General features: G+C 39.0%; 2 protein-coding genes, 1 non-coding gene and 1 pseudogene across 9 annotated transcripts; 1 reads left to right on the plus strand and 3 right to left on the minus strand.

Moving 5' to 3' along the window:
• Positions 1-3,759: 3,759 nt before the first annotated feature.
• Positions 3,760-7,127, minus strand: LOC103439492 (uncharacterized calcium-binding protein At1g02270-like; annotated as a pseudogene).
• A 1,377-nt stretch (positions 7,128-8,504) lies between these two features.
• Positions 8,505-8,589, plus strand: TRNAM-CAU (transfer RNA methionine (anticodon CAU)). Its single transcript is given in 2 exon segments — positions 8,505-8,542; positions 8,554-8,589. It is a non-coding gene; the product is annotated as a tRNA-Met (tRNA).
• A 379-nt stretch (positions 8,590-8,968) lies between these two features.
• LOC103439493 (NAC domain-containing protein 69-like) lies at positions 8,969-15,523 on the minus strand. Of its 7 annotated transcripts, XM_070824814.1 has the most exons (11): positions 15,298-15,434; positions 14,893-14,956; positions 14,641-14,698; positions 14,512-14,543; positions 14,358-14,420; positions 11,813-12,283; positions 10,866-11,134; positions 10,460-10,606; positions 10,044-10,355; positions 9,636-9,950; positions 8,969-9,541 (listed from the first exon to the last, which is right to left on the minus strand). In XM_070824814.1, exons 6-11 carry the CDS (start codon positions 12,006-12,008, stop codon positions 9,248-9,250), a joined length of 1,533 nt encoding a protein of 510 aa, XP_070680915.1. In that variant the 5' UTR covers positions 12,009-12,283; positions 14,358-14,420; positions 14,512-14,543; positions 14,641-14,698; positions 14,893-14,956; positions 15,298-15,434; the 3' UTR covers positions 8,969-9,247. The 7 variants fall into 7 exon arrangements, with proteins under 7 accessions (XP_070680915.1, XP_070680913.1, XP_070680918.1 ...); XM_070824812.1 differs by lacking the exon at positions 14,641-14,698; XM_070824817.1 differs by lacking the exons at positions 14,512-14,543; positions 14,641-14,698.
• A 5,849-nt stretch (positions 15,524-21,372) lies between these two features.
• LOC139197424 (uncharacterized calcium-binding protein At1g02270-like) lies at positions 21,373-22,880 on the minus strand. The gene is made up of 4 exons (XM_070824818.1): positions 22,605-22,880; positions 22,245-22,355; positions 22,062-22,169; positions 21,373-21,935 (listed from the first exon to the last, which is right to left on the minus strand). The coding sequence occupies exons 2-4, from the start codon at positions 22,332-22,334 to the stop codon at positions 21,708-21,710; spliced, it is 426 nt and encodes a 141-aa protein (XP_070680919.1). The 5' UTR covers positions 22,335-22,355; positions 22,605-22,880; the 3' UTR covers positions 21,373-21,707.
• Between the last annotated feature and the right edge of the window lie 314 nt (positions 22,881-23,194).

A 23,194-nucleotide genomic window follows, 5' to 3' on the forward strand; every position in this document is an offset into this window, starting at 1 on the left:
GCACCTAATTCAAGCAATTGGCAGAGATCCGACCATCGGATTGCCATGAGATTTTAGTAGGTTGTTCTAGAAGCATAATGTGGACTTTGGAAAGTTATGGATCAGAATTTGATAGGCGGATCTTCCGGTTTAAATTTCTAGGGTTATGGGCCCTACTCTCGACCTTGAGTAACGGTTGGCTTTGTAGTCAACTAGCTGAGTTCTTCTAGTGTGTCGGTTATCTTAAAGTGCAGATGAGATTTCATGGAGCTTGATGGACTCATTGTGATGACGTGTCTTCTTGGTTGACGGTGACTCGATTTGCGTACTAGTTGCATCATATTATATTATACTTGTTTATTAAGTATGTTTTGATTTGTGCATTAAAAACGTTTGTGAAATATGGTTTGATTTGTATGATGAGTATGACGTGATGAAATGTGATTTGAAGTGCTTGTTGAATTGTGTGATGAAATGTGATTTGATGTGCATATTTGAAATGTGGTTGATTTGCATAATTGATATGATGTGATGAAATGTGAGGGCTAATTGTGGACCGTTAACCCATTGTCATGGGGTTTGTTGCTTCGAGACTTGTTTCACATATCGTATCATTATATCATTTCTCGTTTCGTTGAGCTGTTCTAATTGTGTACCTTGTGCTTTGTTCCATTTCTTGTTTTGATGAGCTTTTGTATTTTGAGTACTTGTTTCATGACTTGTTCTTTGAGCGTTGCTATATTCCTTGGCCCTCATCTCGGTTCCGTTGAGTAATTCGGAACTGGGTATCCATTGGGGTTCCGTTAAGTGGTCTGGTTCCCTGCTCCGCCTGGATTCAGTTAAGTGGTCCGAAATCCCTTGTGATCTGTAATTCCATTTAGTGGTCCGGAATCGTATCAAGCTTGGATTTCATTCAGTGGTTTGATATGCATTGTACTCCGTGATTTCGTTGAGTGGTCCAGAATTGTATCCGCTCGGATTCCGTTAAAAGGTCCGGAATCCCTTCTACTTCGCGATTCCGTTGAGTGGTTCGGAATCGTATCCTAGGTTGAATTTCGTTAAGTGGTCTGGAATCCCCTTTGGTGTCTTGGTTCCATTGAGTGGTCCAGAACTCGATGTTGATGGATTTCGTTGAGTGGTCCGAAATCGCATCATTTGATTCATTTGAGACAGCTTCAGAGATGTAGGCTTCGACCAAACTGTGTCACTCTAGCCCTGCATTTCGGTGTATTGTATGAGTTATTGATTGATGTGATAATTGGATGGTGTTGGAATGCATATGTGTGGATGAATGATGAGATGACTAGAGATTATTATCGTGCTTTGTTAAATGTTCCTTGAGGTGCTACATGATTGAATTGTGGTATTATGTTGAGACATAGTGGTCTATGTGATGAATGTTCGAGTGTAGTGAAATGGTGAACTACGAATGGCTTGATCCCTATTGATGGTACATAGGCAGTCTAATGAGGAGGTTAGATGTAGCCATAAAGTATATGAAAAATTATTACGCAATTCGAGGAATGAGTTGTGCTTGGTACATATCCCAGAGGCGAGGTATGTTAGATACAGGTTTTTGGTGACGTCACATGTCGGTTCTAGACGTATGTTGGGATCGGGGCGTGACACCTACGATTTCAATCCCCCTCCTCTTGCTGAAACCCTAGCCTCAGATTTGAATGGACCGCCTCAACCGCCGCCCACTGAAACATTAGCTTCTGACGCTTAAAACCCTTTTCCCAAATCCCCAAGCCGCTACGGAGAAGACGACCAGCAGGGGCTGTTGCCGCAGCAGGTGGGATCCTCAGCCTGAGTCGGAGAATCAGAGTAGTGGTGGTGAGACGGGCAGTGGGACGAGGAAGAGGAAGTCGCGGTGGGCAGATGAGGAGCCGAAGGCGATTCAGCCGCCGGATTTCATGGGAGGTATTGAGTTTAATCCATAAATTCAAGCTTTGAATAGTAGGTGCTTGAGATTAGTCGAATGCTATCTTCGGGTTTGCCCTTAGATGATTGTCCCGAAGAGGCTAGGTTTCCTTCATCGGAACCTATATATGATAACATGGGAAATTATTGTTCATATTATTAAGAGGAACCCGAAATTTAAGCCCCCGGCTAATTACAGGTCACCCAAGCTTCATAATAAGCTTTACATACCGATGAAGGAATATCCTAGATACAATTTTATTGAACTTATCATTGGGCCGAGGGGTAATACGCAGAAGAGGATGGGTGGAGTCGAAGATGAAGGGGGAATGGTGGATGTATGACGAGTTGAAGAGGAGAGGAGATGAGGGTTTGGTGGGTTGGTGCAGAGGAGAGAATGGAGGGATAAAGAAGGAAGGGAAGGTCGGGGAAGGTAGAAGACGACCAAATAAAAGTTTTTTTTTTAATTTTTAATTTCCACGTGGACCCCTTAATGACACGTGGCATCCAGTCATTGTCCATATGGATGTCACGTCATCAGTTAACAGGAGACTTAACAACCAGATTAATGGATGTATGAGACTGTCCCAAAATTAACATTTTAGGTATGACTCTGGGATGAAAAAAATTTCATGTACCAAATGTTGAAAACCACAAAATTTGAAGATAGTAAACTGAGATTTATCCTAAAATGAATTACTTGTTAATGAAAATAATCACGAGTTACGAGGCTACCTTTTGATGTGATTGTGTGGGTCCACCGTTTCCTCTCATCACACGTCCCTTGTAATAAGGGTTTTTCTTGTTGATCAAGTACTTGTTTGAACTGGAGCAAATGTTTCCACTTTTTGGGTAGAGATTATGATTACCTCAGTTTCTTCTTGATTAAATTTACTTCTTTGAGCAATGTTCCATCAACTGGCAGAACCAATCTATAAAAGCAGAGACCTTGTAGCTATGGGGCTGTAGCTCATGATTACTTTGTGACTTCATCTCTCTAAATGACCAGATAATTGTTAACGCATGATTATTTTAGACTCGTTAAAATAATATATAAGTTGTTTTGAGCTTAACATATAAAACTTGGATAAGCCCACCAGAGGATGAGAAAATTAAGACATAGGGCCTTCAAGCTAGCCCAAGAAATTCAGATGATAGAGTACAACCACGAGAACGAAAGACGACTACCTTCAACAACCGCTCCTAGCCTTATCTACCGACAAGAAGAGAGGAGCGCAGAACTTAAAGCACTTTTTGACCGCTGAAGCCAGTTGGTAGGCTTGACAATTTTCTAGCATGGAGCTTCAGGACAAGTATGTCCAGATATCAACTTTGAACCACGTGTGTGTTGGCCACCGACGGGAAAAAAAATATATGAAGAGACATACATGTTGTCAGGCTTAGCGCTGTTTTTCAATTACTCTTGAACGAGCGTTGTGCTCAAGACACAACGATCTGGGAAATCATGCAAATAGCTCTGCATGAGTAATGCACAAAGCTATACATTGGTACGAGCGTATGAGCTATGAGGGCTTTGTCTGTAGTATCTCATGGCAGCTAAGATTTGCTTTGTCTTGCTTGTCAATCCAGTACTAGATTTCACGAGAAAGTGATTTTCTGCAAACCCGTTTTGACTTTTTGCACGCCCATTAATTTTGGTCCTAAATTCTCGTCTGGTTTGTTCAGAAAATACAAAAGGATGAGATAAAAACAGATGTGTAAAAATCATCCCTAATTACTAATTTAGCATGTGTATCTTCTCAATTTAGATTCTTTTTTCTGTGTACCAACAAACACAAAAGCAAACAATAACTTGGAATTTGATATGATTGTGAGCCCACCTGACATGGCTTGCAATTGCAAAGCAACAAGAAGTGAGACAAATCCATACAAATCAATAACTATTCAAAATCCAGTTGTTTTAGATAAAAGGCATTCCACATTACAGCTGCTGGACACCCATACACATGATTCCAGTCGTTTTAGGTAAAAAGCATTCCACATTACAGCTGCTGGAGACCCACACACATGATCCTCTCCCCTCCTTCCCCAACAACAACAACAAAAAAAAGGTCGTACCCAGTGCACAAGGCTCCCGCTTTACGCAGGGTTTGGGAGAGGTGAATGTCGGCTAGCCTTACCCCCATTTATGGAGAGGCTGCTTCCAAGTCTCGAACCTGAGACCTACCGCTCATGGGCGAAGGCACTTGCCATCGCACCAAGTGCGACCTCTCCCAACAACAACAACAAAAGAAAAAAAATAATTTGGCCAAGGCTAGTGAGAAACAGTTAAAAGAATGAAGAATATCAACCAGAAAAAACTCTCCAACCCTATATTGCTCTTTTCTTTCTTTTTCTCAAACACAAGTAGTACCACAGAAGGGACCTTTCCTCTGTTGGCTATACACATTTCCTACAGATTCTGCAAATCCCTTCCACGTGCGTCGTTAAGTGAGGTTTATGACTTACAACACCACATCCTTTCTGGTGAAAGTACAACCGAGAGTCGAGCGTGATCAGAGAGAGTATAATCTTCGGGCCATATTCCCTTCTCCGCCTCACGGGGGTATATAATAGAACTGCATTCTTCACATTGAATACGAGGGAGTCCTGCATGCCTCGTTTGGACTCCTCTCTACTACCGTTGAGACTTTCCTTATCCTCTGACGCTCTCGAACTCCAAATTCTATTCTGCAATGCCAAAGGTTTTAGACACGCGATGTTAATCTTGTAGTACTTTGGAAGGACTATTACATGACGGCAATGCTAATGTAATTTCAAAAGGAAAATAAAATAAATTATTATGGATGTAATGTACCTTAAATTCTTCGTAATCAAGAACACCATTTGCATCGGCGTCTGCCTGGATCCAGAGATCCCTTGTCTCCTGGAAACCTAGTCCCTTTAGGATGACCAATTAAATTAACCTGCAAATACCTATATGAGCAAGTTTGATCTTTCCATTTGAACTTTATACAGCTTAATAGCTAATAGAACCAACCTATTGTAGTGCTTCACAGAAAGCTGAGGAGGTAATAAAATCACCATGACTATCACCCTTCAGAAAGGCAAATGCATCATTTTCAGCCATCGAAGCTTTTCGAAGCTGGCGCTGAAAACCCCAAAAGGAAAAAGGAAGTTATTAGGATTGCATGTAGAAACTGTCTAGAGCTTGCATGCCCTATAATATAAAGGATCCAAGCATCTTTTCAAAAGTTTTGAACAAAGCTTTCTGTGCACAATATATCTGATGAACTACGATTCTTGCCCTCTGTGGCAAGGAATTAGATAGTAGGTAGAGAAAATGTGAACGGATGAGTGTTAATGACAAAAAAATAGAATATGGAAACCAAATTGCTTACCCGTAATATTCCAAAAACAGCTTCACACCAACTAGTCTTTAGTGGTTTTCGTGACTTATTGGGATTACAAAGCCAAATGAAGTCAACACTGCAGATGTTTCCCCTATGATTGCGGTGGCTAACCCACTGTCAGATATAAAATACAAATATTCCGTTAAAACAGATGATGAGCATTGTATAGATGGGTCCTTTGGCAGCCAGTAAATCATTGATTTTAGAATTTAAATCCAGAAAACACCAACCTTGTGAGCATCCGCATTGGTATATTGATGAGCAGTATCATATGTTGATTCAAAACCCTGTGATCTAAGGAATTTGTACACATGGCCTCGCTTACTTCCATTCCAGTCACTGCATTGAGAATAACAAAAAAAGAAATACAAATATAAGAACTACCATCCTACACAAAAGAATACAACCAGAGAAAGCCTACCATTTATTAAAATTCCATTGTTTGTGAAGGCGGCCTTCAAAAGGATTTACCAGTTAGGATAGCTAGCACCTTCAAAAGGATGTATATTTTAAAGATTTTCTTCAGAGTATTAGAAATGAGATACTTTGACATGGAACATTATCTAAAAAAGACAAGGCAGGAGACTCACCCACAGAGTACGATGGGCATCGGGTTTAGCTTCTTTTCATTCTGATACGACTTCACAAATTGCAAAATTTTGTAAACCTATTAAAAAACTTCAAGAAACGGGTTAGAATGATTGCTAGTGCAGCTTGTTAAAATAAGTTGACAATTATATGCCATAAGTTGATAACTTGTTTGGAAACTCTGAATACCTGATGCAATCGTACTATAGAGAGACTGGAATCATGAGGAAACAGCAAATGAGTATTCACAATTAGCATTTCTTGTTGAACGTTTCCTCTTTCGTGAAAATGGGGCAGCTAACTGAACATGTAATAGCTGAGCAACACGGTCTCCAAAATCATTAAAATGCAACTCTTGGCAGTTTCGAACACTAAAACAGTCCCTCCTCACAGCAGTCAGCAAACCTGTATAGAGAAAATACAATAAGTCAAGCCATAGAGCATGGAATAGACTTAAAAAGCTCATTTTAATCATGACAACACTCGCAAAACAAGAAATGAGTTGATATCAAACTTGAGGACCATTCTAAGACACAACCTCTTTGGAAACGCTAGCCGATATATGAAGAACCAGTGGAAGAACTCTCTAATAACTTAGACTGCTAAATTGTACTGGGAAAAGTTAACAAAGAAAGGCCAATTCAACTGCAAAGTGTTGTGACAAAGCACTCCAATGCATGAAACATGAACCCATGTGTGCAGAATAATGTACATTTTTTCTCAGAACTTTCAAGTTGTTCAGCATCTGACTTATATTGCAGTTGTGAACTTGGAATTAACATATGAATGTGAGTTAAAAAAACCGCACATTTTACCCATGGAGCAATGCAATAATGAGATTTAACTAAACTCGAATCCAGATAAGTCTAATGTATTAAAATCGACATTAAGGGGAATAGATTCAAGATAGCAATATACCATCTCCCCGGTTGTTAGTTCGGGCGAGCTTAAAGGTAGTATAGCCTGCATCACCAAGCCTGTCCAGGTACATATTCACAAATTCTTCATTTCCAACCCAGAACTCTTAATATTGCAAAAAATGGGTTAGTGTCAGCACATATAGTTGGAAAGGGCCATGACCCTTAAAACCTCATATGCAACAATGGGTATTTTGTTTGAGGCCCAAAAAAGCAAAAGGGTACTCAAATATCACCTGCAGACAAATTAAGGCAGATGATTCACAGAGCAACCAATCCAAAATCCTGTGGTTCCTGGCCACCCAAAACGGCCCGTAGTCGCTCTCGCTAAGGCTTTGATTCTGTTTCACACACACCACAAAGAAATTGAGAAAACAAACTCAGATAAACTAAGTCCGTTTGATAACCACTTCGTTTTGAGAGTACAAACGGCTCTAAAAACGAAATAGTTATCAAACAAAGTGACTCTAAAAACGAAATACATCAAATCACAAAGAAACGCAAATGCGATAGAATAGGACCTGTTGATCGAGTCTTTTGTAGATTGGAGCCAAAATATTGAAAGTCATGCACGAGACTAAGCAAGGCCCTGCCAAAGTCTCTGGCTTTAGCTCTGCTATCGACGGCAATGATATGCAGCTGCCGCTGTAGCTCCTTGAAAGGCTCTCACTTTCTCTGCGATTAATCTTTGCCACATTAGAACCCGCACCTAAACCCTGCAACGTCTCAAAATTTTCAGTATCCATTATCCAATAAACGATTTCCTGAGTACCCATTTTCTCAGAAACCAAATCCATGGAAGAAAATCAGAAGCAAGAGAGAGAAAGAGGAGAGAGATACTATTTGTTAAAAGTTTTAAATTTTTCGTCGCCAGAAAAATATATACCCCACCGATGCGGTGGCCGGGAACGCATTATAGCCCTTACGTTGGGGGGCTTGTGAATCATATTTAATGTGACAACAATGTAAACATTCATATGCTTATAAATATCTTGGCCCACAAATTGAGGCGTAATCTTTTTAAGGGAGGCAGATTGTCTGCCCTCCGTGTTGTGGTGCCCTTCCATACCCTTGTATTTGTGCGATCACGGTTAAGCCACGTCAATATTTTATATTTTTATTATTTTTTGTCTTATTATCTCTATTAAAAAATTAATATAAAATGTTGACGTGGTTTAACCATGACCGCACAAAATAGGAGGGCATGGAAGGGCACCACAACTAGGAGGGCAAACAATCTGCCTCCCTTTTTAAGTATCAATTTTGAATGGTAATGCAGGTCTCCTTCAAACCATTTTTGACCAAGCAAAATTTTTGAGGCTGGTTGTCTGGGCTTTAAAGTTACGTAATACAACCTTTGAACTAGACTTGTAAACGGGTCGGGTTCAATCTGATCCGTTAAGTTAATGGGGCATCCGAATCCGACCCGTTAAGCTAACGGATCACCCGTTTTACCCTTTAACAATTATTATTATTATTTTGCATAGAGTTTATTTTTTGTTGTTAAGACTTTACTGAAATTACTAAAATATCCTCAACTAACGAGTGCTAACGGGTTGACCCAAGGTGACCCATTAGTTAACGGGTTCACCTGTTAGCAACCCGACCCGTTAAGCATCCACCCAAATACTAATATTAATGGGTCGGGTACAAAATGCCATGTCTGCCATGCATTTTGCATATTCCGTTTAAAGCTTACGTAACACAACTTTTGAACGACATTGGGGTGGTGGCGCAGTTGGCTAGCGCGTAGGTCTCATAGCTTCTGAGTGATCCTGAGGTCGAGAGTTCGAGCCTCTCTCACCCCATTCCTTTTTATCTTTTGCTATTATAGGAAAACAAAAACATTTTAACTTCTAACAACATGAACATGGTCTAGTAGTATTTATCTTTCACAATTTTAAATGCCCCAAGAGTTCGAATTTCCATATGATTTCTTTAACGTCTCAACTTCGAACACTATCATGGTCTAACATGATTTCTTTAACGTCTCAACTTTTTGCTATTATAGGAAAACAAAAACATTTTAACTTCTAACAACATGAACATGGCCTAGTAGTATTTATCTTTCACAATTTTAAATGCCCCAAGAGTTCGAATTTCCATATGATTTCTTTAACGTCTCAACTTCTAACACTATCATGGTCTAACATGATTTCTTTAACGTCTCAACTTCTAACACTATCATGGTCTAACAGTATTTATCTTTTACAATTTTAAGAAAATATCCCAAGAGTTCGAATTTCTGCTTCCCAAATGATTAAACAAAAAAACAATACCGTACTGAGATTCCAGTACCAGCCATACATCATTACTTCTGGTCCGTAGAAACAGAAACATGTCAAACTCCATAGGCTATGCCAAATGTAAACATTTCATCACTGCAAAACATGGCTGATACTCCCACATTTTATAGCAGCAATAAGCAACCACTAAGTCTGGCATTACTCATTGTGTGACGCTCATCTAGCACCACTGCCCGTATAAAACTACTTCCCAAGCAAAAACAAGGAACAATATCGCACCTAGAACCGTGTTGAAAAGGTATACTGATGGGGGACTTGTTAATGGGGGGGAAGTTTCCCAGGAAATGAAAGAACAGCTCATCCAATTGCCGGCGGTGGTTGCATTGTGTGTCTGCTTCAAACCCTTTTCTGTTTTATTGCCTTGAACCACCTCTACGTCTTTGTTAGATTCTGTTATAAAGTTCCTCTTCGGGGGGAAATCAACAGCAGCTCGACGCTCTGCAGCTACTTTGGCCTGCAAAAATAAACCAGATTAAGTTGTGGAAATAGCCTCTCCAAAGAAACATTATTCATGTTCTCCGTGCTGCAGTTTGGGTTCTCTCACTCACCTTGCTTTGCTGCTGTTCTAATTCATTAGGTTTGCCTAGTGCTAAGAGGGCACTTGTTGGATATGTTCTTCTGCGTGTTCTCTCATTGTTATAGTATTCGTCGGAGGCTAACTGAATAGAGTTAATCAGAAGGCTATCTGCATCTACATCCACAGAGGAAGCACTCTTTTTAATGGGTCTTGATGCACCAGAATCTTCATCACTGACTGATTGAAGACGATCAGTCTGAGGTTTAGGTAATACATTGGTAGAGGAAGCAGCCTGTATTAAGATCCGGTTACGAAGCGGAACACCTTTCCCGCCCTGGGACTGGCCCTAAAAAATAATAATAATCAGAAAACATGAGCAAGTTTCCAAAGCTTCCAGTACCAAAAAGTTGAGCGAAGTTTTAGCAGAACGCTTTTTTACCTCTTCATCAACTGCATGTTGTACTTCTGTGGCTGAGCCACTGCTTACTCCACAATCCTTTAAATACACCTTCCTAGGTGACTGTGGCAGAGTGGAGTTATTTAAGACGTTAGCGTGAGTTATTTGTTCACTGAAAGCCTCATACGGGTCAACAATAACTGTATTTACGAACTCTTCTGAATCTCCATCCGATTCATTAGCTCCAGGTGCAGATTGCGTTCCATGGTAATCATTATTACCACGCGTATGTCCAAGCATACTATCCAATTCCCTCTGAAAAATGTCCGGATTTGGTGGTGGCTGAGTACGTTCCTGCACAGTGAACAACAAACAAGCAAAGGTTTTGGATCTGTTTCTTTTGCTCCGTCTATATATATGAAGAAGTTTTAATCACCATTCGTGCTCGACATTCTCACCTCTTCAACATGCATATTATGTGCTGGTTGCAGTTGATTTTCAAAGTCATGTGCATTGTTGTAATTACTAGATTCACCTTCATCACCGGTTGCAACATCCGTGTTCTTACCTGATTTCTTCTTTACGTAACAGAGAACGAAATCCCTCTGCAAATAAGTTGGAAAACCAGTTATGCAATGAAGTAGCACCAACAGAAAATTAAACAAGGTTCCAAACCAAAAGCCACTAAACTTTGCAGAGTTACAGAAGAAGCCAATTTGGCTAGAAGCCGAATAGACTTGAGTTTCACAACCAAAACCCCTCCAGCCTCCGGTTTACAACTTGCCTCATACAATGCTGCAAATTGCACATCATATATCGATAACAATATTAACAAAAACCTGAAAATAGAAAGAGAATGATGACCTGATTAGCATTAGGATTGATTTGAGGGATGGAAAACTCATGCATGACCCAGTTGGTAATTGGGGCGTTACGACCGCGACCTTGGCGAAATGTCAGAATCCTCTTTTTACCGATAATTTTGTTGTCTCGAGCCTTGACTATTTTTTCCTTCCCGGTGCTCTTCCAGAAGCCTGTGGCCGTCGCCCTTTCAACTTCGTTTCTGTTGTTTTTTTTGTAAATTGGTCGGTTGTAGAAGTACCATTCATCATCCGACTTTATCAGTGAAATCTCTGCATAAAACACAACATTTGGATTAAACCAATTGCGTACACATTTTTAGACTCATTCAAATGCAAACTTATGGAGAGATTTTAATGGAGTTTAATTGATTTGTAGAGATTTCATGTAAAATTTTGATTCAATTCCTTGGAATCTCATAGGGAAAATACACTACAAATTATCTCCAATTCTCTCTAATTCCTCAACTTTTTGAAATTCTTTAAAATCAAATTCTAATTGAATACATCTGTAATGTTATAAACTTCTTTAAAATTCTAATTGAATACACCCAAATTTATAAGGATTTTAATAAACTACCTTAAAATCTTGATTGAATACTTCTAAATTCATTAAAAGAATTAAAATTGCTCAAAATCCCAATTGAATACACTCCAAAAATGTATCAGTAAAAGTGTAGAGATTTTCGCACTCCATTTTCCGCTATTTATATTTTAACAATGAACATTTTACTACTTTTCCATCTCACAGAAAAGCGTTGAGTGCTGAAATCTCTGACCTTCGTAAAATTGTCACTCGAGAAAAAAAAAATAGTAACTTTATGAACTGGGATTGCTAGTAAGCTACGCTTGGATTAAACCCAAATACCCAATGGCATATACAGATTATCAGACTCATCGGACTAAGAAAAATAATGAAAATTTAAGACCTGGGGTTTTGCAAATAATTACCAGGCAATTCCCAGGGCTCGTAGTTGCAGATATTGATTTCACGGATGGCGTCGCTGACGAGGGAATCCATTCCCCGGAGCTTCAACTTCAAGTAATGGCTGATCAGCTCTTCTTTTGTAGGGTGGAATCGGTATCCCACTTGCAGTAACATGCCTCCTACTTCTACTCTGGTGAAGCGGATTCCATTGGAAGCCATCCTCTTTCATGAAGGAGCAGGGGAATGCTGGCTGGGTTTTTGTACGATTAAGAAAACAAAGAGAAAGAGTACGGAAATTGACTTGGTGTGTCGATCAAGTCTTTGTGGTTTTCAGCGGACGCTTTTTGCTTATTAAGCTTCAGCTTCTGCTTTTACATGGTGCGGTGGGGAATTTTTGTCGTGACTTTTGGTGGGACCCCGGGGGATCCTACGTGTGGAACTGTTTGCCGTATGTATGGCTGCGTGGGTGTGCTTCCTCGGAGAGGACTGAAAAGCTATAGGGATCACGAGAAAATTTTGTATCCCCTTTTGTCAGTACAAGATTAAATGAGGGTAGGTGTAGGATAAAGAGTCGATAAGGTAGAACGAGAACGTCTAATTGAGAAAATCGGTAGCATTCTCATGGAGTTATTTCCAATTAAAATAGATCTCCATATATTGTCACTTCTCATATTTATTTATGAAAATTTTGTGTTTGCTTAAGAAATACTAGATACATCACTTTAGAGAGTACTAGTCATAGTGCCCCCGCGTTGCTGCGGGTGTTGGTGTATAAAACATGTAAAAAGTTGGACATTAAAGTACAAAACAAGGAGCAAAATTAGTGTCTTCAATATCAAAGTCTGCCAAAATGTTCTTGGATCTTCGACTCATGCTGTAAACCTGGGTACTAAAACAATGTAAATTATTGAAACAATGACAATAAATCTTGTCACTTGAATTTCATCTAGGTTTGATCTAGATTTGAACTACATGCTGATGATCTGAATGAAAGAAGGTAATGGTAACAGTAGAAATTGGTTTGAATTTCTGATGTCATGTGTCAGTGGGTTTTAATTTTTTAGACCACTATGCCTATTATATTTGTAGTAAGGAATGAACATTCACATATAACAAAAGGTTCAGGTTTTATCAAGACATTTCAACACAGTTAACTATCCATGCCGAGCTTTTAAATTAGTTTCCAAAAAGAAAAGTAACGCCTCGTTTCGAATTTTATTATCTAAATCTTACCCTCAAGCAATTTAAAACTCGAAAAGATGCCCAAACTATAGTGATCCCTTGCAAAAGAAACCGGCAAACAAAGAAAAAAGAACAAACGATGAGCAATAAAACTCACAAACCATAATACACAAAATTCCCTATAACGTAAATTGATAAAGCATTTTACCCAATCCAATTGAATTCCTGATCACAACACATAAGAAAAACTAATAAACCATTTTATCAAAATAACCATTTAATTTTAAACATTTAAAACCGAAGAGAACCAAACGCGCATATTTGCAAAAAAAATGGAGTGTTTTGAGTATCTAAACCTCACCCGCATCACTTATAAAATGTAGCGGTCCCAATGGAAAGAAAACTTGCAAAATGGCGTCCCAGCACAAACACAACATATTAAACAAACAAATGAAGACAAAAAAAATTAAAAAAACCGACAATGAACGATAAAATTCAGAAATCCCAGGACACAAAATCGCAAACGAAATAAAAATTAGTAATAAAAGTTATGAAAAATAGACACCACTTAACACCAAATGGCTTGACACCAACAACCTCAAAGGCAAGCAAAATCCCAAACCAGTTAAGAAAAAAATTAAGCGTCCATTCCTCTGTCATATTCTTTTCCCCTGTTTTGCTACCCCTAATCCCAAATGCGTCTTCGATGCTCTTTGTCCCGTTTTTCTCTCACCCTAATATCTCACTTGCAAAATCTTAACGCTGCTACTTTCCCCTGCCAGCAAACCCTCAACACCTTGTAATGCTATGTTCTTCCAAATCTATAACAAAAAAATGCATGCATAAACACGATAGAAATTTCCCAATAATCTCTCTTATCAAATGAATACTCCAAAAGAAATTCAATGGTTGATAACAACCCATTTAAAATTGAACCCAAAAAAATTAAAAGCTTCTGACATTTAAAATTGAACAAAACACAATCCATACATTATAACAAAAACTGCATGCATAAACATGCTAGGAATTCACCAATACCCACAGCACTGACCAAGACCCACAAAATCAGCCAAAAGATACAATATAGGGGAAAAAGGCTAAATCTGGAAAAGGAAAAAAAAGAAGGGGGCTGCAGATCGAAGAAGCTGAAAAGAAAAGGAAAAAGGGCGTTAAGGGAGTAGCCAAACAGCTTCGAAAGCAATTCGATGTTGATAACAACCCATTTAATTTGAACCCAAGAAGCTTCTACCATTTAAAATTCAACAAAACACAATCTATACAGTCGGAAAAAAACAGTACCAGATGCGAGATTAGAAGAACTCACCAAAAACAAAAAAACGATTCCATCCAACAAACGATTCAGGAAAAAGAATAAAAATTATATACCTTGTTGATAAAGAGCTTGCAAAGCTGCAGATAAAAACTGGAAAATTCGAGCAACAACTTTTGCTGCAACTAAAAATCAAAGCAGATCAGAAAAGTACACCCCAAAGCTTGAAAAAAATTAAATCACACACAATCAGAAAAATAGAAAATTCACCAGTAAACGTTTGATCGTATCCTTAACTTTTCCTGAAATCAAAAATCAAAACACATCAGAGAACCACGCATAAACCACGAAAAAAATATATAATAAAATCCCATGTGGCAAGAAAACCAAATAACTCACCAAAGAACTTTAGATCACATATCACACAATAATGTTATTGTTAACATCCTCTTCGGTTCTATAAAATCAGAAAAAGAAAATTTGCACAGAAGACCCATTTTGATATTCTTATTTAATTATAAACCCACATCATGTGACATTTTTCAGATGCAGGAAAAAAGAAGAACAAATGAATTCCCACGAATGTAACTCTTAAAAAAAAAAAATTAATTCTACAACAAAACCCAAAAGCGAGCAACGAAAGTTTCTCACCTTAAGCACAAATGTCTTCCAAAGCTGCAGACAACAGTTCCAGAAAAATAAAAACCTGAATCCCCTGAAATTCAAAAGAAAACCTGATTATACACCCATATGCAAAACCCGATGGCACAAAAAAAAAACACAAAAAATGAGAAGAGAAACAATTTCAATATAAAATCCATTTACAAATCGAAAATCCATTTCTCAAGACCCACAACACAACCAAACTAAAAAAACTCACGGATTAAAAGTTTCTCCCCAAAAACCCCATCTCTGTCATCAAACGAAAACTCTGAAAGCAAGCCCATTTAAAATTGAACCCAAAAAAATTAAAAGCTTCTAACATCTAAAATTGAATAGAACACAATTCATACAGTTGCATAAAAAAGTAGTAGATGCAAGATTAGAAGAACTCACCGCAAAACCATCCACTTTGAGACCAACAGAGGCGAAGAGAGGAGAGAGCAAACGGCTACGGAAGAAGAGAAGCAAAAGAAATGGGGAAAAAATTGGACCAAAAGCAATGAAAAGGAATCACTGAAGAAAGCAGGAAAGAAAAGGAACCGGACAAAAATGTTGAAGGGCAAAGTTGAAATAACAAAAAAGAAGCAGGGGCATTTTAGTCCGCACACTGCCCTAGAACAGTAACCAGATGTTTGAGTTTTAGTATATATAGAATTTCTTAAGGTATAAGTTGTTGGAAATTCTTTGGTTGTAACATGAGATTCATCTCAATATATTTATCTCACTAATTACTTAATTCACTTAAGCGTGGTTACTCTTACTTGCAATAATCTTTCTAATAGTTTAGCTTGATTTAGTTTATAGATTCCAAAACAAATTGCGAGTCTCAAGAAGTTGTTTTAGGACGATAGTAAACGAGAGATTTTTTAATGTGTGTTTAAAATACAGAATGAATATAACATATCATTATACTATCGGAGAAACACTTGAAATGAATTTTGTCTAATCAAAAGACATAAGATGAATCACTCGTTAATAAAAATAACAACGATTGACGAGGCTACCCTTTGATTTGATTGTGTGAGTCCACCGTTTCCTCTCATCACATGTCCCTTGTAATAAAGGTTTTCTTGTTGATCAAGTATTTGTTTGAACTTGAAGCAAATGTTTCCACTTCTTGGGTAGAGATTATGACTACCTCAGTTTCTTGTTGATCAAGTACTTCTTTGAGCAATGTTCCATTAACTGGCAGAACCAATCTATAAAAGCATAGAACTTGTAGCTAACGGGGCCGTAGCTCATGATTACTTTGTGACTTCATCTCTCATTCCAATGCTACAACTTACAACTAGGTAAATATTGTTTGATAAACCCCATGATCAAAATTTTGTTCCAATAGAATCTCTAAATGAGCATACAATTGTTTACGCATGATCCTTTTAGACGCATTAAAATAAGGGGTGTGCTATTCACACATCATATTTTACTTCTTACACACCTTTTGATAATTTCTGTCCGTTGATCTTCTTTAATTTATCCTATCCGACGGCTGAAAATTAAAAAGATGTTTGAGAAGTAAAATGAAATGTGTGAATATCACACCCCCTAAAAGAATATACAAGTTGTTTTAGGCTTAACATTTGAGACTTGAAAAGCCCACCAAATGATGAGAAAATCAAGACATAGGGCCTCTAAGCCAGCAAAAGGAATTTCTCCAAAAACTTGGAGGTCCAACTACAAGAAGACAAGTAGTCTGATACAATATGCTTTGTTACTTGTTACTTTTCATTTTGATTTTCTTTTTGTGATTTTTAGATGGGGTACCAGATAAATCTTGATTTGAATCACTGCCTTTTCTTTGACTCTTGTTCTTTATTTATCCAGGAGACGATCCCAAATAAACAGGTATGGAAGCTATAATTGTAAACCAAGATCGAATCTATGGAAGCATTGGTTTATACATTCCTTTTAGTCTCAACTCTAGGAATAATTTTTTTCGCTATCTTTTTTCGAGACCCGCCTAAAGTTCCAACTAAAAAGGTGAAATGATTTGTCATTATCTCAATTAAAGTACGGATCCTCCCAATATTGGGAGGATCCGTACTTCAACTAGTCCCCGTGTTCCTTGAATGGATCTCTTAGTTGTTGAGAGGGTTGCCCAAAAGCAGTATATAAGGCGTACCCAGTAAAACTTACAAGTAAACCAGATAAAAAGATGGCAACTAGGGTTGCTGTTTCCATGATTATATAGTTTTAAGACGTACCACCACGAGAAAGATAGACAACTGCCTTCAACAACTGCTCGTAGCCCTGTCTACCGACAAGAAGATAGGTGCGCAGAACTTAAAGCACTTTCTAACCGCTCAAGTCAGTTGGCAGGCTTGACAATTTTCTAGCATGAAGCTTCATGACAAGTATGTCTAGACGTCAACTTCGAACTATGTGTTGGCCATCGATGAGAAAAGAAATATATGAAGAAATAAAAATGTTGTCGGGCTTAGCGCTCAGTCCTTAATTCTCGTCTAGTTTGTTCACAAAAAACAAAAGGACGAGATAAAAACGGATGTGTAGAAATCATTGTAGACATCGAAATTTCGGTAAATAAATGTTGACCGATAAATCAAAGTGTCAACGCTCATGTATTACATAAATTTTACACGTAGTGTGTGACTCAACGACAATTGAAATGAGTTGGAAAAGTCATCAAATAGGACACGTGTCAACACCTGTCAAAAACGACTTATTTCATCTAGGATATTATATTCAAAATTAGGCCTTGGAAATTTCTATAAATAGAAGGCTAATTCATTCATTTGGGAGGAACCAAAACCAATTCATATTACACCTTGAAGCTCTGAAGCTCTGAAACTCCGAAGCTCTCAAGCATCCAGGTTCCCGAAGAATCAAGAAAGCTCTCTTCGTTCTTCGTTCATCCTAAGACCAAGCCCCAACGGCCCTTTGGATCAACAATCATCCACCAATTCAAGATCAAGCCCCGACGGCCCTTGAAGAAAGTGTTCTTCGTTCTTTGTTCATCTCTCTTTCAAGATCAAGCCCCGACGGCCCTTGAAGAAAGCACCATCGTTCATCATCCGTTCATCCAAGATCAAGCCCCAACGGCCCTTTGGATCAACAACGTCGACAAATCCACACACATCCAACCGTTCTTCAAGATTAAGCCTAAAAGCCCTTGAAGATCTGTTTATCACTGTTTCTTCAAGATCAAGCCCAAAAGCCCTTGAAGATCCGTTCATCACCGTTACTCAAGATCAAGCCCAAACGGCTCCTTGAAGATCCGCTCAAATCCACCTTCAAAGATCAAGCCCACGACCCTTTGAAGAAACTTCCAACAGTTCATCCAAGATCAAGCCCCGACGGCCCTTGGATCAATCGCACATCCACCAATCAACACCTTACGGAGATCGAATCAGAGGATCAAAATAGAGAGAGATTGTAACCCAAAATCATCAAATACAAATATTTGTTTGTGCACGTTATTCTTGTCTATTTCGTTTCAGGAATTTTCCGTGTTCACAAATTGGCACGCCCAGTGGGACAATCTCTACCTCTCATCTCTTTCTCCGTTCAAGGAATCCAAGCACACCTCAAAGTCAATGGCATCAAGCAAGGGACAAGCCGTTCTTGCAACCATTGAGGGAAGGATCCTAAGCACTTCTGCTGCAAATGGACAATCCATTGGCGCCACAACGGCTCCTCAACATGCCATTTCAAAAATGGTGCCGCTAAAAGAGCAAGGGGAGCATCCAAGATGTAAGTCTGTCATCAACCTGACCTCGCAGGGGGCACCGAAGCATGATGCTGAGGCACACAAGATGACATCCCAAAGCAGCCAACGACGTTCTTCATCAGCATCCTGGATGTCTAAAGGAAAGTCACGGCTATTGGTCGCACAAGTCATGACTATCGGCGTTACCTCCGTTGAAGAACAACTGGCTCAAATGAATGAAGCAATTGCAAGGCTAACCCGAACTGTGGAAGAAAAAGACTTGCAAATTGCAGCACTAGTCAACCGATTGGAGGCGCAGGACGGCGATAAACCCGACCCAGAGAATGATCCACTAAAGAGAAGAGATGACGAAGAAGATGAGCCTCAGGTAGAGAGAATCGATGAGAAGCCGGAGCCAGACCAAGCAACGACGCTCATGGGATCTCTCTCTATCAAGCAATTGCAAGAGATGATCGCCAACACCATCAAGGCACAGTACGAAGGGAGCTCAAATACCTCCGGGTTGTACTCGAAGCCGTACTCCAAGAAGATTGATGCCCTGAAGATGCCAAGAGGTTATCAACCACCAAAGTTCATGCAGTTTGATGGAAAAGGAAACCCAAAGCAGCACTTTGCACATTTCGTCAAAACTTGCAACAACGCGGGGACGGAGGGAGACTACCTCGCCAAGCAGTTTATGCGCTCGCTGAAAGGAAATGCCTTTGAGTGGTACACGGACCTAGAGCCCGAGTCCATCAACAGCTGGGAGCAATTAGAGCGGGAATTCCTCAACCGCTTCTACAGCACCCGCCGCGCTGTGAGCATGCTAGAGCTAACGAGCACAAAGCAGTGGAAGGACGAGCCAGTCATTGACTACATCAACAGATGGCGCACTCTAAGCCTCGACTGTAAAGATAAGCTCTCGGAAACCTCTTCAATCGAGATGTGCGTCCAAGGTATGCAATGGCGTTTGCAATACATCCTTCAAGGCATTAAACCACGGACCTTCGAGGAATTGGCCACCCGCGCCCATGACATGGAGTTGAGCATCGCCCATCATGGGAAGAAAGAACCGATCGCCGACTACAAGAACGACAAAGTTCTTGGGACAAAGCAATGAAATGGAAAAAAAATTGGACCAAAAGCAATGAAAAGGAATCACTGAAGAAAGCAGGAAAGAAAAGGAACCGGACAAAAATGTTGAAGGGCAAAGTTGAAATAACAAAAAAGAAGCAGGGGCATTTTAGTCCGCGCAATGCCCTAGAACAGTAACCAGATGTTTGAGTTTTAGTATATATAGAATTTCTTAAGGTATAAGTTGTTGGAAATTCTTTGGTTGTAACATGAGATTCATCTCAATATATTTATCTCACTAATTACTTAATTCACTTAAGCGTGGTTACTCTTACTTGCAATAATCTTTCTAATAGTTTAGCTTGATTTAGTTTATAGATTCCAAAACAAATTGTGAGTCTCAAGAAGTTGTTTTAGGACAGTAGTAAACGAGAGATTTTTTAATGTGTGTTTAAAATACAAAATGAATATAACATATCATTATACTATTAGAGAAACACTTGAAATGAATTTTGTCTCATCAAAAGACATAAGATGAATCACTCGTTAATAAAAATAACAACGATTGACGAGGCTACCCTTTGATTTGATTGTGTGAGTCCACCGTTTCCTCTCATCACATGTCCCTTGTAATAAAGGTTTTCTTGTTGATCAAGTACTTGTTTGAACTTGGAGCAAATGTTTCCACTTCTTGGGTAGAGATTATGACTACCTCAGTTTCTTGTTGATCAAGTACTTCTTTGAGCAATGTTCCATCAACTGGCAGAACCAATCTATAAAAGCATAGAACTTGTAGCTAATGGGGTCGTAGCTCATGATTACTTTGTGACTTCATCTCTCATTTCCAATGCTACAACTTACAACTAGGTAAATATTGTTTGATAAACCCCATGATCAAAATTTTGTTCCAATAGAATCTCTAAATGAGCAGACAATTGTTTACGCATGATTCTTTTAGATGCATTAAAATAAGGGGTATGCTATCTACACACCTCATTTTACTTATCACACATCTCTTGATAATTTCTGTCAGTCGATCTTCTTTAATTTATCCAATCCGACGGCTGAAAATTAAAAAGGTGTGTGAAAAGTAAAATAAGGTGTGTGAATATCACACCCCTAAAATAATATATAAGTTGTTTTAGGCTTAACATATGAGACTTGAAAAGCCCACCAAAGGATGAGAAAATCAAGACATATGGCCTCCAAGCCAGCAAAAGGAATTTACATAATAGAGTACCACCACGAGAAAGAAAGACAACTGCCTTCAACAACCGCTTGTAGCCCTGTCTACTGACAAGAAGAGAGGTGCGCAGAACTTAAAGCACTTTCTGACCGCTCAAGCCAGTTGGCAGGCTTGACAATTTTCTAGCATGGAGCTTCATGGTAGGAATGTCCAGACATCAACTTCGAACCATGTGTTGGCCATCGACGAGAAAAGAAATATATGAGGAAATATAAATGTTGTCAGGCTTAGCGCTCAGTCCTTAATCTCGTCTGGTTTGTTCACAAATAACAGAAGGACGAGATAAAAACGGATGTGTAGAAATCATCCCTAATTACTAATTTAGCATGCGTATCTTCTCAATTTTAGATTTTTTTTTTATATGTACCAACCATGTATCTTCTCAAATTTAGATTCTTTTTTATCTTCTCAATTTGAAATGATTGTGAGCCCACCTGACAGGGCTTGCAATTGCAAAGCAACAAGAAGTGAGACGAATCCATACAAATCAATAACTGATCATATATCATCAAGTAGGATCTTGAAAATCCAGTCGTTTTAGGTAAAAAGCATTCCACATTACAGCAACTGGAGACCCACACACATGATCCTCCCCCCTCCTTCCCCAAAAGATAAAAAATAAGTTGGCCAAGGCTAGTGAGAAACAGTTAAAAGAATGAAGAATATCAACCAGAAAAAACTCTCCAACCCTATATTGCTCTGTTCTTTCTTTTTCTCAAACACAAGTAGTACCACAGAAGGGACCTTTCCTCTGTTGGCTATACACATTTCCTACAGATTCTACAAATCCTTTCCGTGTGCGTCGTTAAGTGAGGTTTATGACTTACAACACCACATCCTTTCTGGTGAAAGTACAACCGAGAGTCGAGCGTGATCAGAGAGAGTATAATCTTCGGGCCATATTCCCTTCTCCGCCTCAGGGGGATATAGAACTGCATTCTTCACATTGAATCCCAGGGAGTCCTGCATGCCTCGTTTGGACTCCTCTCTACTACCGTTGAGACTTTCCTTATCCTCTGACGCTGTTGAACTCCAAATTCTATTCTGCAATGCCAAGGGTTTTAGACACGTGATTTTAATCTTGTAGTACTTTGGAAGGACTATTACATGACGGCAATGCTAATGTAATTCAAAAGGAAAATAAATGAAATTATTATGGATGTAATGTACCTTAAATTCTTCGTAATCAAGAACACCATTTGCATCGGCGTCTGCCTGGATCCAGAGATCCCTTGTCTCCTGGAAACCTAGTCCCGCAGGATGACCAATTAAATTAACCTGCAATATACCTACATGAGCAAGTCTTATCTTTCCATTTGAACTTTATACAGCTTAATAGCTAATAGAACCAACCTGTTGTAGTGCTTCACAGAAAGCTGAGGACGTAATAAAATCACCATGACTATCACCCTTCAGAAAGGCAAATGCATCATTTTCAGCCATCGAAGCTTTTCGAAGCTGGCGCTGAAAACCCCAAAAGGAAAAAGGAAGTTAAATGACTGCATGTAGAAACTGTCTAGAGCTTGCATGCCCTATAATATAAAGGATCCAAGCATCTTTTCAAAAGTTTTGAACAAAGCTTTCTGTGCACAATATATCTGATGAACTACGATTCTTGCCCTCTGTGGCAAGGTATCAGATAGTAGGTAGAGAAAATGTGAACGGATGAGTATTAATGACAATAATATAGAATATGTAAACCGAATTGCTTACCCGTAATATTCAAAAACAGCTTCGCACCAACTAGTCTTTAGTGGTTTTCGTGACTTATTGACGGCAACGAAATGCAGCTGCCGCTGTAGCTTCTTGAAAGACTCTCACTTTCTCTGCGATTAATCTTTGCCACATTAGAACCCGCACTTAAACCCTGCAACGACTCAAAATTTTCAGTATCCATTATCCAATAAACGATTTCCTAAGTACCCATTTTCTCAGAAACCAAATTCATGGAAGAAAAGCAGAAGCAATTGAGAGAAAGAAGAAAGAGACACTATTTGTTATAAGTTGAAATTTTTCGTTGCAGAAAAATATATACCCCACCGGGTGGCCGGGAACTCATGACACTTACGTTGGGGGGCTTGTGCATCACATTTAATGTGACAAAAATGTAAATATTCATATGCTTATAAATATCTTAGCCCACAAATTGAGGCGTAATCTTTTTAAGTATCAATTTTGAATGGTAATGCAGGTCTCCTTCAAACCATTTTTGACCAAGCAAAATTTTTGAGGCTGGTTGTGTGGGCTTTAAAGTTACGTAATACAACCTTTGAACTAGGCCTGTAAACGGGTTGAGTTTATCA

Source organism: Malus domestica, chromosome 07 (assembly GCF_042453785.1).
Source record: "Malus domestica chromosome 07, GDT2T_hap1".
Classification (NCBI taxonomy): domain Eukaryota; kingdom Viridiplantae; phylum Streptophyta; class Magnoliopsida; order Rosales; family Rosaceae; genus Malus; species Malus domestica.

What these genes read in the sequence shown, in the direction of transcription:
- LOC103439493 (XM_070824813.1), bottom strand. Translation starts at nt 12,008, where the DNA reads ATGGCTTCCAATGGAATCCGCTTCACCAGAGTAGAAGTAGGAGGCATG. An exon ending in ATAATATGCATGTTGAAGAG is followed by an intron (nt 10,356 to 10,459) that starts GTGAGAATGTCG and finishes TTCACTGTGCAG; the next exon opens with GAACGTACTCAGCCACCACC. An exon ending in TAGAACAGCAGCAAAGCAAG is followed by an intron (nt 9,542 to 9,635) that starts GTGAGTGAGAGA and finishes TTATTTTTGCAG; the next exon opens with GCCAAAGTAGCTGCAGAGCG.
- LOC139197424 (XM_070824818.1), bottom strand. Translation starts at nt 22,334, where the DNA reads ATGGCTGAAAATGATGCATTTGCCTTTCTGAAGGGTGATAGTCATGGT. An exon ending in TCTGTGAAGCACTACAACAG is followed by an intron (nt 22,170 to 22,244) that starts GTTGGTTCTATT and finishes GGTATATTGCAG; the next exon opens with GTTAATTTAATTGGTCATCC. An exon ending in TTGATTACGAAGAATTTAAG is followed by an intron (nt 21,936 to 22,061) that starts GTACATTACATC and finishes TTGGCATTGCAG; the next exon opens with AATAGAATTTGGAGTTCAAC.